At 42.0% G+C, this 12,224-nt stretch overlaps 1 protein-coding gene across 1 annotated transcript in view; it reads left to right on the forward strand.

The window, feature by feature from the left end:
• The window catches only part of PSME4 (proteasome activator subunit 4), a 90,854-nt gene that overhangs the window by 48,167 nt on the left and 30,463 nt on the right, over positions 1-12,224 (forward strand). Inside the window, exons 17-24 of the mRNA XM_063123823.1 lie at positions 352-419; positions 1,823-2,038; positions 4,472-4,629; positions 5,660-5,755; positions 9,793-9,848; positions 11,151-11,207; positions 11,447-11,502; positions 11,593-11,691. Of these exons, the coding sequence (XP_062979893.1) occupies positions 352-419; positions 1,823-2,038; positions 4,472-4,629; positions 5,660-5,755; positions 9,793-9,848; positions 11,151-11,207; positions 11,447-11,502; positions 11,593-11,691 (806 nt within the window). The remainder of the gene's footprint in view (positions 1-351; positions 420-1,822; positions 2,039-4,471; positions 4,630-5,659; positions 5,756-9,792; positions 9,849-11,150; positions 11,208-11,446; positions 11,503-11,592; positions 11,692-12,224) is intronic.

Genomic DNA, 12,224 nt, shown 5'->3' on the forward strand with positions numbered 1-12,224 from the left:
TGGGCCAAACACCCACCGAAGCACGTGCAGAGTGGGGGGAAAGTTTGCCCAACCTTAGTTGTGTGTGAATGTGATGAATACCTGTCTGCAAATATTTGTAAGCTACAGCATACAACTTCTAAGTTCCTGAAGCACTCTTTGTCTTTTGTTTAATTAATGAGATTCTTTGAGCAAATGTCAAGGTATGAATGAGGCAACTGAGGGCTGAGAAAGGTGCTTAACTGTTCAAGAGCATTTAACTGGGTTGATCAGGAGTTTTAACTTTCTAAGATCTCAGACATTTACAGATATGTCTCCAGACGTGCGTGCTGCGGCGTAGTATTATAAGGACTTAATATTTTTCTTACCTAGATGACGATGTCTTGCGTGATGAAGAGTTAGATAAGGAGCTCCTCTGGAACCTTCAGCTTTTGTCAGAGGTATTTATGAGGAATGCTGCTTTTAAATCTGGATATATATACTGTGTACCTGATCCATGCCTAGTTTTAGTAAAAGTAGACAAAGTGCAGTGAAAGACAACTGACGTTTTTATACAGAAGCCCCCGTGTGATGTATACCGCTAAAGCACATGAGCCTTGTGACTGAAAATAAATGGTCTAGGCAGGGTTCAAGGCACTGTGTCAGATTGCTTCAGCATAGTGCCTACAGTTCTGCTGTGGGTAGAGGCAGCTAGATTCTTATTTTATCCTGAAAGGGGAAAGGAGCGACAAAATCCTGCCCCACAACTTTCCCTAGCTCTAAAGCTTTACATGGAATAACTGATAACAAAAAAAATGACCTAATAAGCGGCTGAATTAGGTCCTTTTTTGTTATCAGTTTTACCATGAGAGTCTCTCTCCCCTTTTTTGCTGTTTACATGGAATAACAACAGCTGTAATTTTGCTCTCAGGTGGACTTGCTTCTGTGTGACTTGCCCTACCCAGGATACAGAAGCTATTTCCCCGAGAAAGTCTCTCCATGACAAGGCGCTCCCGTCTGCTCCTTTGTTCCCCTCTATGGTGGGGAACGGCCTTTCGATTTCTCACACTATTTCTTCAGCCAGTTGCAGCACATTTCTTTTGGAAATTTGTGGTCCTCACCCAGCTGTATAAAGAGTATCGGTTTCAGGATCTGGTCCCACGATTTGCACCTTTAGCAGTTGGAGCTCAGTTATTCAGGAGTGAAGTGGAGAGACAAGTGAAGAGCTTCTCTAGGCCAGCCTTCCTCAACCTGGGGCGCTCCAGATGTGTTGGACTGCATCTCCCAGAATGCCCCAGCCAGCTGGCTGGGGCATTCTGAGAGATGCAGTCCAACACATCTGGAGCGCCCCAGGTTGAGGAAGGCTGCTCTAGGCTGTTGTTCAAGGTGGGGATCTGGTTTGCAGCACCAATGTGTGACTATCTAAGGCACCCTACCCAACCTGGTCCCTCCAGATCTGTAGGTCCACAACTCCCATCATCTCCCACCAGTATGGCCAACAGTCAGGAATCCCGGGAGTTGTAGTCTAAAACATCTGGAAGACACCAGGTGGGGGAAGTCTGCATTAAGGAGAATAGGGGATTGTGTTTGATTTGTCAGGATGGCACCTGGAGATGTCTTAACACGGAGGTGAGCAGAAGATAGATCACCAGATGTTTTGGATTTCAACTCCCAGAAGCCCCTGCCAGCATGGTTGGGAGTTGAAGGCGAAAACATCTGGACATCGACGTTCTGCCCACCCCCTATCCTAGGAATGTGTTTGCAGCATTGAAAGTAGAAGATGCAATGAGTTTCTCTTCCTGTGTGTGGCATTCATAGTGTATTAATGATGTATTTAATTTCTGATGTTTCCGCTCTGGATTAGATCACCCGTGTGGATGGGAAGAAGTTGCTGCCATACAGGGAGCAGCTTTTGAAGGTCCTGCAGCGAACCCTCCATTTAACCTGTAAGCAGGGTTACATTCTGTCTTGTAACCTACTGCACCATCTTCTTCGTTCTACTACACTTATCTACCCCACAGAATACTGCAGTGTGCCAGGTGGCTTTGACAAGCCTCTTTCTGAATACTTTCCTATCAAGGCAAGGATTTTAACTTACTTAGGATTAGAGAATTTGACTGCCTCTTTTTTTAAAAAATAAAACTACTAAACTATTATTCTATTTGCTTTTATTTGAAGATTTATCCAACCCAGTGGCTATGGAAAGTGTAATTGAAAGATGCTATAAGAATAGAAAACTGCAATGCCAATTTTTTTTTATCATCAACATTTTATTTTGTGTTTTTACTCGGTCTCTAGCACACTCTGTTTTGAGGGGATGGGCAATTTAACGTATGCAAAATGAGCCGTAGAAACGAAAGCTAATGTTTAATACAATGTTAAGTAGCGTAACAACCAGGGGCTGCTTCAAATGATAGGAAATTATCAGGTACACGTCATGTGTCTGCAGTATTCCCCATAATGTATAAAAGGGATGCGTCTTGACTGCATGTATACAAATGAGAGGTGTACAGCCGTTTGCTGCTGTATCTATGTGATGCCACACTTGATCAAAGAAGACATGCGTTCTTCTTGAATATTTAGGGTATTCTGCTGTATAGACACAGTGTACTTATTAATCTTGTAAGATGAGATATTTAGTGGCTGTGACTAACTGAGAGCCAGTGTGGTGTAGTGGCTAAGGTGTTGGACTGGGAGTCGGGAGGTCCGGGTTCTAGTCCCCACTCGGCCGTGGGAACCCGCTGGGTGACTTTAGGCCAGTCACAGACTCTCAGCCCAACCTACCTCACAGGGTTGTTGTTGTGAGGATAACATGGAGAGGAGGATTATGTATGCTGCCTTAGGTTCCTTGGAGGAAAAAAGGTGGGATATAAATGTAATAATAATAGTAAATGTTTGCACCCAACTACATTTAAGGAATACAAGGCAGAGGCTGCACCTATTAATTTGTGCTGGTTCAAACAACACCTTTTGTCCATGTTAGCAGCGCACATCATTCCCTGGCATGTATTCAGCTCAACTAATTTAACCAATATAGACAAGAACAGATTCCGCCATTGTGGTGGCATATTTTTTCCAGCTGTGATTGTCTCATTCACACACTGTCCATGTGAATGGATGCCCACAGGCAGTCAGGACTGCTTGTGCATACAGAAAATACTGAGTGAACCTGCTCCTTGTGTTAGGCCTAGATTAGCTGTCCCCAAACTGGTGCCCTCCAGCTATGTTAGACCACAACTCCTAGCATCCATACTGACTGTGGATGATGGGAGTTATAATCCAACACATCTTGAGGTTGTCATGCTGGGAAAGGCTGGCTTTAGGTGCTTCCACATCCGTTCACAGTGAAATGAAATTCCACATAAAGTACTTTAGACTTTCACTGTTGACTTTGACAGCTATTTCGTAAAGTCCTAATTTGCCTGTGCTCTATATTATACATGACTGATTTTGTGGAATTTGTCCCAGTTTTGCTAGTTTTGGGGGGTGGGATGGAGATGGGGAATGGGAAAAGCTATCTGTGGAATTCTGACAATTGAAAATGTTGACCGCCCCTCTTTACAGAGCTTTTAGTCACCCAGTGCCGGGGAGATTCTGCAGTCAGATAACTGAAACACCTCCCATTTTGTCAGTTGACTTTGTCCCATGATGAGAGAAGCAGGATAGGGAGCACACAGGCCTGAGGCCCAGTCTGGATTTCTCCTCAGGCAGAATCCTCATAGATGGGTGAGGAAGTAACATCTATCCAGCAGCTGCTATAGTGACTCTTTCTGTGGCCTGCAGAAGGCCTGTATTATTCACTGGTTGAAGTTAGTTTCCAGGTACAATTTAAGGCGCCCAGACCATTAATGGCATTGACCTCAAAAAAACATAACGGTCTGGGACCAGCATACTTCAGGGACCGACCTTTACTACATGAACCTGCACCCATTCTTTCTGATGAAGAAGCCCTGATCCAAGCGCCTTCTCTTTGCTCTATGAGTTTGAGGACGACCTTTCTTTGGTGGTCCCTGTATTGTGAAACTCTCTTCCCAAAGAAAGCCTCACAGACTTTACATTATGTACCTTAGGAAGGCAGTGCTTTAGTGCCACTGCAACCTTTCAGTTTTTATAAATATTTTGGCTCCTGCTTTAAAATCACGGTTTGCACTTTATAATCTTATGTTAGCCACCTTGGTTGGATTTGGAGAAAATCGGCAAAAAGAATCTGGAGATGACTAGCGATCTGAATCAGCTATGATTGTTTCTTTCTTTCTTTTGGCAACAGCTAAGTGTAAACATGTCCAGTGAGCCTCATTTTCCAAAGTCGGTGGCAGGACTGTTTTCCCAATTGTCATAAGCAGGATCCTGTTCCGAAATAATTTCATTGTGATACACCTTTTGTTGCCCAGGATGAGCTGTGCAAACCCCTTTTGTCTATAATAAGCACTAGTCTCATTTTAAAACGTGTAACACATGATTGTTGGCCATTCTTGCTAAATGCGAAATGCACATCCTTGTTTTGTGTTTACAGGACTGGGGTAAACCTGGTGACCTACGGAACCTTGACATCCAGTGGCATGTTCCTTCAGCCGAAGAGACGGCATTTTCTTTCAACTTGCTGGATTCTTTTCTTCAGCCGGAACTTGACAAATTAGCACACTATGCAGATGGAACTCTTGAAATGTCCAGGTTAGTAGAAGTACAGTTGTTGGTTGGGTTTCCCCCCCCAAGGGTTCAACTTTTGGGGTTGGCAAGATTTATGGAGGTAAGAGTTAGCTGTTACCTCCAAGTGGATGATGACGATCTCACCAAGTGATCAAAAGTCTTCACGTATCCTTCAACAGCCCCATAAAGTAGGCTGATGTTATTATCCCCAGTATTACAGATTTGCAGTTGGGGGAGGCATAATTCACCCATTGTGTGATGGCAAGCGCATGTTTCCTGGTGTGCCTACTTGAATTCATTTTATGCTTTGGGCCTTGGAGATGGGGACTTGCCTTAGTCCTCCCAGAGCCTTCAACGCTGAACTGAGATTTGAGCTGGAGACTTCTCAACTCAAATACATGTGTATCTACATATTGAAAATGTCATGTGTAAAATGGCTTTCAGAGTGGGGAGTTTCCATTGGATTTTGCTCCCTTCCGTCAATGAAAGGAGCCTTTCCATTCATGGGAGGTCAGGTCTGAATTATTTTAGAAAATATCAATCAAGTGGGAGTAATTGAACTTTTAATGTATAGCATAAAGCTTAAAAGAAACATTTCTTAGTTGCAGGAACCTGTAGATATTTTTTCCTCTGTAGTTTAGAATTTTGTTGGTGTTTATCTTGTGCTAAAGAGTCCGGCAGCACTGCTATAGAAAACATTTATATGCTATTTTAGTTCTAGAGCAGAGAAATATTTGTAAACCGGCCAGAGAGCTTCGGCTATGGGGCGGTATATAAATTTAATAAATCAATAAATCAATAAATGTTTCTTGTTCTGTTATAAAAGTATATGTTACTGCGATGGTCTTATTTTAAAACTCCTGGGATTCAGAAATGAGTACCCAAGAGCAGCCTCTAGTGGTGAAAGGCTCACGGAGATGATATATAATATAATAATTGCTGAATAATTATTATATATAATATAATAATTGCTGAAAAGAAGCATTGCTGCTTCTGCACCCAGATTAGATTTGCATATCAAAATCATTGAAATATGTTTAACATTTGCTTTCAGAGATGATGTGCAGCAGAGTCTTACTATAATACACAATTGCCTGATTGGATCGGGGAACATTCTGCCACCTCTGAAAGGAGAAAGAGTAGCTCACCTGTAAGTAAGCTTGGCTCTCTCTGTAGATGATAACTGGAATGATCTATGGTAAATCTTTACAGGTTGGCACAGATGTCCGGATCATGTGGATCTCCAACATACAAGCAGCTGCTCGCAAGTAGAACTGCTTATTCAGTCTACCACACTCAAAATGGGAAGTCTGGGGTGGAGCTAGCCCAGGAGCGGGATGTTGGGGGTCGGGCCAGGAGCATGGCCCTGCTCCTGGAGCTACACGTGATTGCCCTACGCACAAGTAGGGCAATCACTTTCTTCTCACATCAGTTCATTGGTTTCTGTTCACCACTCTGCTGCTAAGATCATCTTCTTGGCTCGCCGCTCTGACCATGTTACTCCACTTCTGAAATCTCTTCATTGGCTTCCAATTCACTTCAGAATCCAATATAAACTTCTCCTGTTGACCTACAAAGCTTTTCACTGTCTAGCTCCTTCCTATCTTTCCTCTCTCATCTCACACTATTGCCCCGCTCGTGCTCTTTGCTCCTCTGATGCCATGTTTCTCACCTGCCCAAGGGTCTCTACTTCCCTTGCTCGGCTTCGTCCATTTTCTTCCGCTGCCCCTTACGCCTGGAACGCTCTTCCAGAACATTTGAGAACTACAAGTTCAATCGCGGCTTTTAAAGCTCAGCTAAAAACTTTTCTTTTTCCTAAAGCTTTTAAAACTTGATTTTGTTCTGACTTTTATACTGTTAATTTTACTCTCCCCTGTGCCTGTTTGGTGCATTCTCTTCCCCTTCTTATTGTTTTATTATGATTTTATTAGAATGTAAGTCTATGCGGCAGGGTCTCGCTATTTTATTGTTTTACTCTGTACAGCACCATGTACATTGATGGCGCTAAATAAATAAATAAATAAATAATAATAATAATAATAATAAGTAGGACATGCATCAGGCTAGTGTACGAGAGTGATTAGTGATTAGTGATAGGTGATTGAGTGTTGGTGAATTGGGCTGGGCTTTATGATGTGAAGTTACATGCATCCTCCTATTCCTTAGTATAGATAAGCATTGTAATCAATACTTGAGGGAGTGCCTCTCCTTATATATGTCTGCCCGAGACTTGAGATCTGTTGGAGGAGCCCTTCTCTGCATCCCACCAATGCAACATATACACTATGATGGGACAAGGGACAGGGCTTTCTCTGTGGTGGCTCCCCGACTGTGGAATGCCCTCCCCTTGGAGGCCTGATTGGCGCAAACATTGACTGCATTTTGACGCCAAGTAAAAACATGGCTTTTTAAACAAAGCCTTTAATGGTTAAATTCACCAAGCTCACACATTGTTTGAACTGTTTTAATTGTTTTTACAATTATATATTGTTTTAACTTGGTTCATGGTTTAATTTGTTTTTAGCTGTGTATATTTATTGTTTTATACTGTATGCTTTTATCTGTATACCACCTGAGATCCTGATGCTATAGGGCGGGATGCAAATGTTTTAAATAAATAAAATAAAATAAATTGTATTGCATTTCCAACATGTTTAGGAAACACATCAACCCTGGAAGGACATCCTTTAAGTTAGATTCCACACAAAAATGAATCGTTATGTGACGCTGAAGGTTTTATAATGTCTTCCTTACCTAGACAGAAACAAGCTTTGTGATGGGAAAAAAGCCATTGTCTATCAGAACGTTATGTTGGGTTTTTCCCCTATCACAAGTGATTGTGTAAACTCACGTGAATTTACTCGTGAAGATGTTCTATTATGAAGAATTTGAGGGTGATGTTGAGCATCTGTGTTTCTTTGGTGGTTTTGATATACCAGCCTTCCCCAATCTTGCACTCTCCAGATGTGTTCCACTGGGGGTGATGGAGGTTGTATGTGATCATGCTCAGATGCCTTAATATGGCAGAAAGGGAGAATGGCGCTTTACCTAGAGAGGTACTGGCTCAGTTCACACAATACTTTTCCCTATGCCGTGGGAAAACTCCACTCAACGGTGGAGTTTTTAGGAGGTACTCACCACACAACTTGTTCCAACTCCACTGTTGTGTGAATGTGAGTTTCGTAGAGTAGAGTAAAACTCAATGTGGTGTTTGATTGACAGTTCCTCTGCCCTCTCTCCTCTCCCAGTTCTCCTAATGCTATCCCATCAGCCACTGCTGCAAAAAAAACCCCAAAAAACCCCGGCAGTTCTCCTAGAGCAACACTTCCTCCTTTGGCTACTCTAGCCAGGAAACTCTGTAGCCAGTGGGGAAGCTCCACTCAGTGCAGCAAGAAACTCCATGGAGCCCTCTAGACAACACAGAACACAACGGTTGTGCAAGAACTCTCCTCTGCACAGCGTGGATATTCAGGGTGGAGTGTTTTTCAAAAAAAAAATACTCCACCGTGGGGTGGAGTTTTCCTTCCAGACAACACATTCCTCAATGGTGGTGTAAAAATTCCACCATGGAGTTCTAAAATCACTGTTGAGAAATGTGTTGTCTGAACTGAGCCACTGAGTAACATAAAAACTAACATACTATGGTTTCAAATAAATTCTATATCCCATTTTAATTCTATTTTAATGGTTTTTCTATTTGAGAAAGAATATAAGCTGTCTTGAGTGTCCCTTTTGTGAAAAAAAAATGAGGGATGTAAAATCTATCCTAGGTTCTTACCAACTTAGTACTGCTTGGATGTTCATAGTGTCTCTGCTTATGCTGGTAGTGGATTGTCTCTTCTATCCAAATCGGTGTTATCTTTTGTGAAAACAATATGAGGTTTCAGACAACAAGTTCAACAACAAGGTTTGGAACATTTAAGGGCAGACTAACCAAAACTCATTCCAATTTAACAGGCGTTTTATCTTTTCTTTAATAATTCTATCAATAATGCATTTTCTACAGTCGTCTCCATTACACACAACCTTTCATTTCGTTTTGAACTCTGGCCATCTTAAGCTGTATTATCTAAAAAGCAAGGCCATACATTTACAGAGTTCAGTGCAGGCATAAAAAAACACAAAAATAGCTGTTGTTCACTGCTGTGGTGACTAATATTCAAGAAATTGTTCAAGGGAAGGCAAACTCCATGTTAGGCATTATAAGAAAAGGATTTGAGAATAAAACGGCCAGTATCATACTGCCTTTATACAAATCTATGGTGCGACCACACTTAGAATACAGTGTACCGTTCTGGTCACCACACCTAAAAAAGAATATTATGGAGCTGGAAAAAGGGCAGAAAAGGGCAGCTAAAATGATGAAGGGGCTGGAGCATCTCCCCTATGAGGGAAGGTTACACCAACTGGGATTATTTAGCTTTAGAAAAAAGGAGGCTAAGAGGAGACATGATAGAGGTGTACAAAATTATGCATGGTGTGGAGAAGGTGGATAGGGAGACACTTTTCTCCCTCTCTCAAAATACTAGAACCTGGGGTCATCCCATGAAACTGATTGGTGGGAGATCCAGGACAAAGAAAAGGAAGTACTTCTTCATACAGCACATAGTTAAACTATAGAACTTGCTACCACAGGATGTAGTGATGGCCACCAATTTGGATGGCTTTAAAAGGGGGTTGGATAAATTCCTGCAGGTGAAGGCTATCAATGGCTCTTAGCCCTGATGGTTGTGTGCTATCTCCAGTATCCGAGGCAGTAAGCCTTTGTGCACCAGTTGCTGGGGAACATGGGTGGGAGGGTGCTGTTGCACCATGTCCTGCTTGTTGGTCCCTGGTCAACAGCTGTTCAGACTAACAGAGCGTTGGACTAGATGGACCCTTGGTCTGATCCAGCATCAGGGCACTTCTTAGGTTCTTATGTCATGTTTGTAGGGGTGTGGTAACTGGTGTTTTGAACATGATTCGCAATGTAAAATACCCAGCAACAATGATAGAGCTCCAGGCTCATGTCTGTCTTTGTCCACCTACTTTAAAAACAACTTAAATGATGTGAAAGCATAGTGGCAGCTGTTCTTGGTCTTCAGACATTTTTTTACAGTGACTATTGAATATGGGAAATTGAACAATTTACATTCATAGCGTTAGGGGCTTTGTTTAAGCTGCATGTGTCCTTTGTGTGTTCTACAGGGTTCCAAGCCTAGTGTCTTTAGAAGAGATCAAACTTTATACTGGTGTTGACTATGGTAAGTTAAACCCATCTCTTACATTAAAGAATTATCTAAATTTTGCTGCTATTAAACACAGAAAGGTACTACCTTCCAACTACAAGAGCAGAGACAACATCTGTGTTACTGTTTTTTCTATATGGCTTAACATAGAAACGTGCCTCTTAAAAAATGAACGCTGGAATTATCAGAATGTTGAATGTTGTGCCCGATGCAGTTTCTACCCTTGTACTGAGCAGTTGTGGAGTGTGCATTGCCCTGGTAATGATCGAGTCTTCACGTGGTCTCAGTTACAACAGTTTGCTAGGCACTATTGATCTTAAATCAATATTAAACCATGGTTTTGTGTTACAAGAAAAAGCAGCAGAAGCATTGGACGTGGCTGTCCCTTCTTCCTTTGGGTGTGGTGATCAGAAGCTTCTGATTGCAATTAGTGGCGAACCAGAATGTTGTAACTTTGTCCAAATTTGGCAAACACTGGCTGGGTTCACACAACATTCTGACACACCATGAATTATCAAGTTGTTTGAATGCAGTGCATTTTCCGCAGGGTGAGATATGTTGTCTAAACTCAGCATGTGATCTGCAGGGTGGCGTATTAACCATGCAGTGTGATTTATTTTTCTCGAACAAGCCACCTTGAGAACCCACGGCTTAGGCTGTTCAGGGTGGTTAACAAGCCACACTGCATGGTTAACGAACAACCCTGCAGAAAGCGCACTGTGTTCAGACAACACGATAACCTGCAGTTCAGCAACAATCCACATTGGGTAGGTTATCGTGTTGTGTGAACCCAGCCAGTAGTTTTCCTTTCAAAGCCACATGTGGAATTTATGCTCTTTTGTGCATACCTTGAGTAAAAATATTACCGTATTTCTTCGATTGTAAGACGCACACTAATTTCAGTACCACCAACAGAAAAAAAAACCCTAAGACACACCCGCGATTCTAAGACGCACCCCATTTTTAGAGATGTTTATATGGGGAAAAAAGTGCGTCTTAGAATCGAAGAAATACCAGGTCTTATTTATATCCAGATATTTGTGTGGGCATTGAGAACAGCTGGATGCCTTCAGAGGAGAATGCCGATGTTGAGCTGTACCTAATACTGAAGTGAATGAAGAAGTACCCTGTTTGCATGCAAGCTTTGCCTAAGTGTGCCGTGAATCTTTTCATGTCCCCCATGCAGAAGTGTCGGAGGCAAACCCCCTTACTTTTGTGTTGGTTTTGGTATGTCTGTTCCCAGTGGCCTGAGTCTTGCAACTTCGTGTAATTTAGAGCATAATCTTTATAGATAACGAATGGTCTCACCTTGTCTAGATTTGTCGAGAGAGAATTACAGGGAAGCCATCAGCAGGGTCACAAGGAAGCTCTTGCGTAAGTGTTGTTCTGTTCCCACCTCCATTGCATTTGTACGGTTGCTTAGAAGATTTGTAATTCACTGCACTTGAAAAATCTAACTTCATTGACAATAGATCAGACAGGAAGGAAGTAAAAACCGCATTGTAATTTATACTTGCTTTCCTTCCAGTCAAGAATTTAAGTTTAAATAATGTGTCTTGTAAACTGCAAACTAGTACTTTGAGTTGTTTACTGTTTTCCCTTTACCACAACAGATTATGTACTTGACAACTCAGAGGATGATACGAAGTCTCTGTTCCTCATCATAAAGGTACAACTGTTGTACTCCCTGATATATTTTCTAACGTTTTACGCTGGGCAGGGAGGCTTCTCCTATATAACCCAAATTCTTGCTTTACAGATCATTGGGGATCTTTTACATTTCCAAGGGTCACACAAGCATGAGTTTGATTCACGCTGGAAAAGCTTCAACTTGGTGAAGAAATCAATGGAGAACAGGGTTGGTATTTTATATTAAGTAGCTTGTCTTAACATAAATGGTATTTCAGAAACTCCCAGGAAGAGTTCGTGGGCTCTTTGGGACAGTCATCTTAATGAAATGAAGAAAAATTAGAGATGGCTATTTCAGCACTAAAAATCAAAACGCAAGTGGCATTTAATTAGAAAAACATCCTAGCACTTCACAATGTTATGGTAAGGAACATCTTAATTTTAATATCAGGGCGTTATCGTATACCTTTAAAATAGGAGTGGCAACATGCAACCTGTAGTCTGCATGCAACCCTTGCCACCTCCTGCAATTTGGTAAAAAATGGTGTCTGTAGTGGCTATGGAGTCCCAGAATGTCCCAAATTAGCTTGTTTTAAAGCTAATTTTGACTTGTTCAGTGCTCTGTAGTGGTTACAGAACATGGTTAAATGTAATTTTATTTTTATTTTACGTTCCCTCCCAGCACTGATGAGGGTGTGTGTGTGTGTGTGAGTGGCCCCTGGGGCAGTTGTCCAGAGGGGGGAAATGCCCCCCGGGTTCCCT

Source organism: Elgaria multicarinata, chromosome 4, assembly GCF_023053635.1.
Source record: "Elgaria multicarinata webbii isolate HBS135686 ecotype San Diego chromosome 4, rElgMul1.1.pri, whole genome shotgun sequence".
NCBI lineage: Eukaryota > Metazoa > Chordata > Lepidosauria > Squamata > Anguidae > Elgaria > Elgaria multicarinata.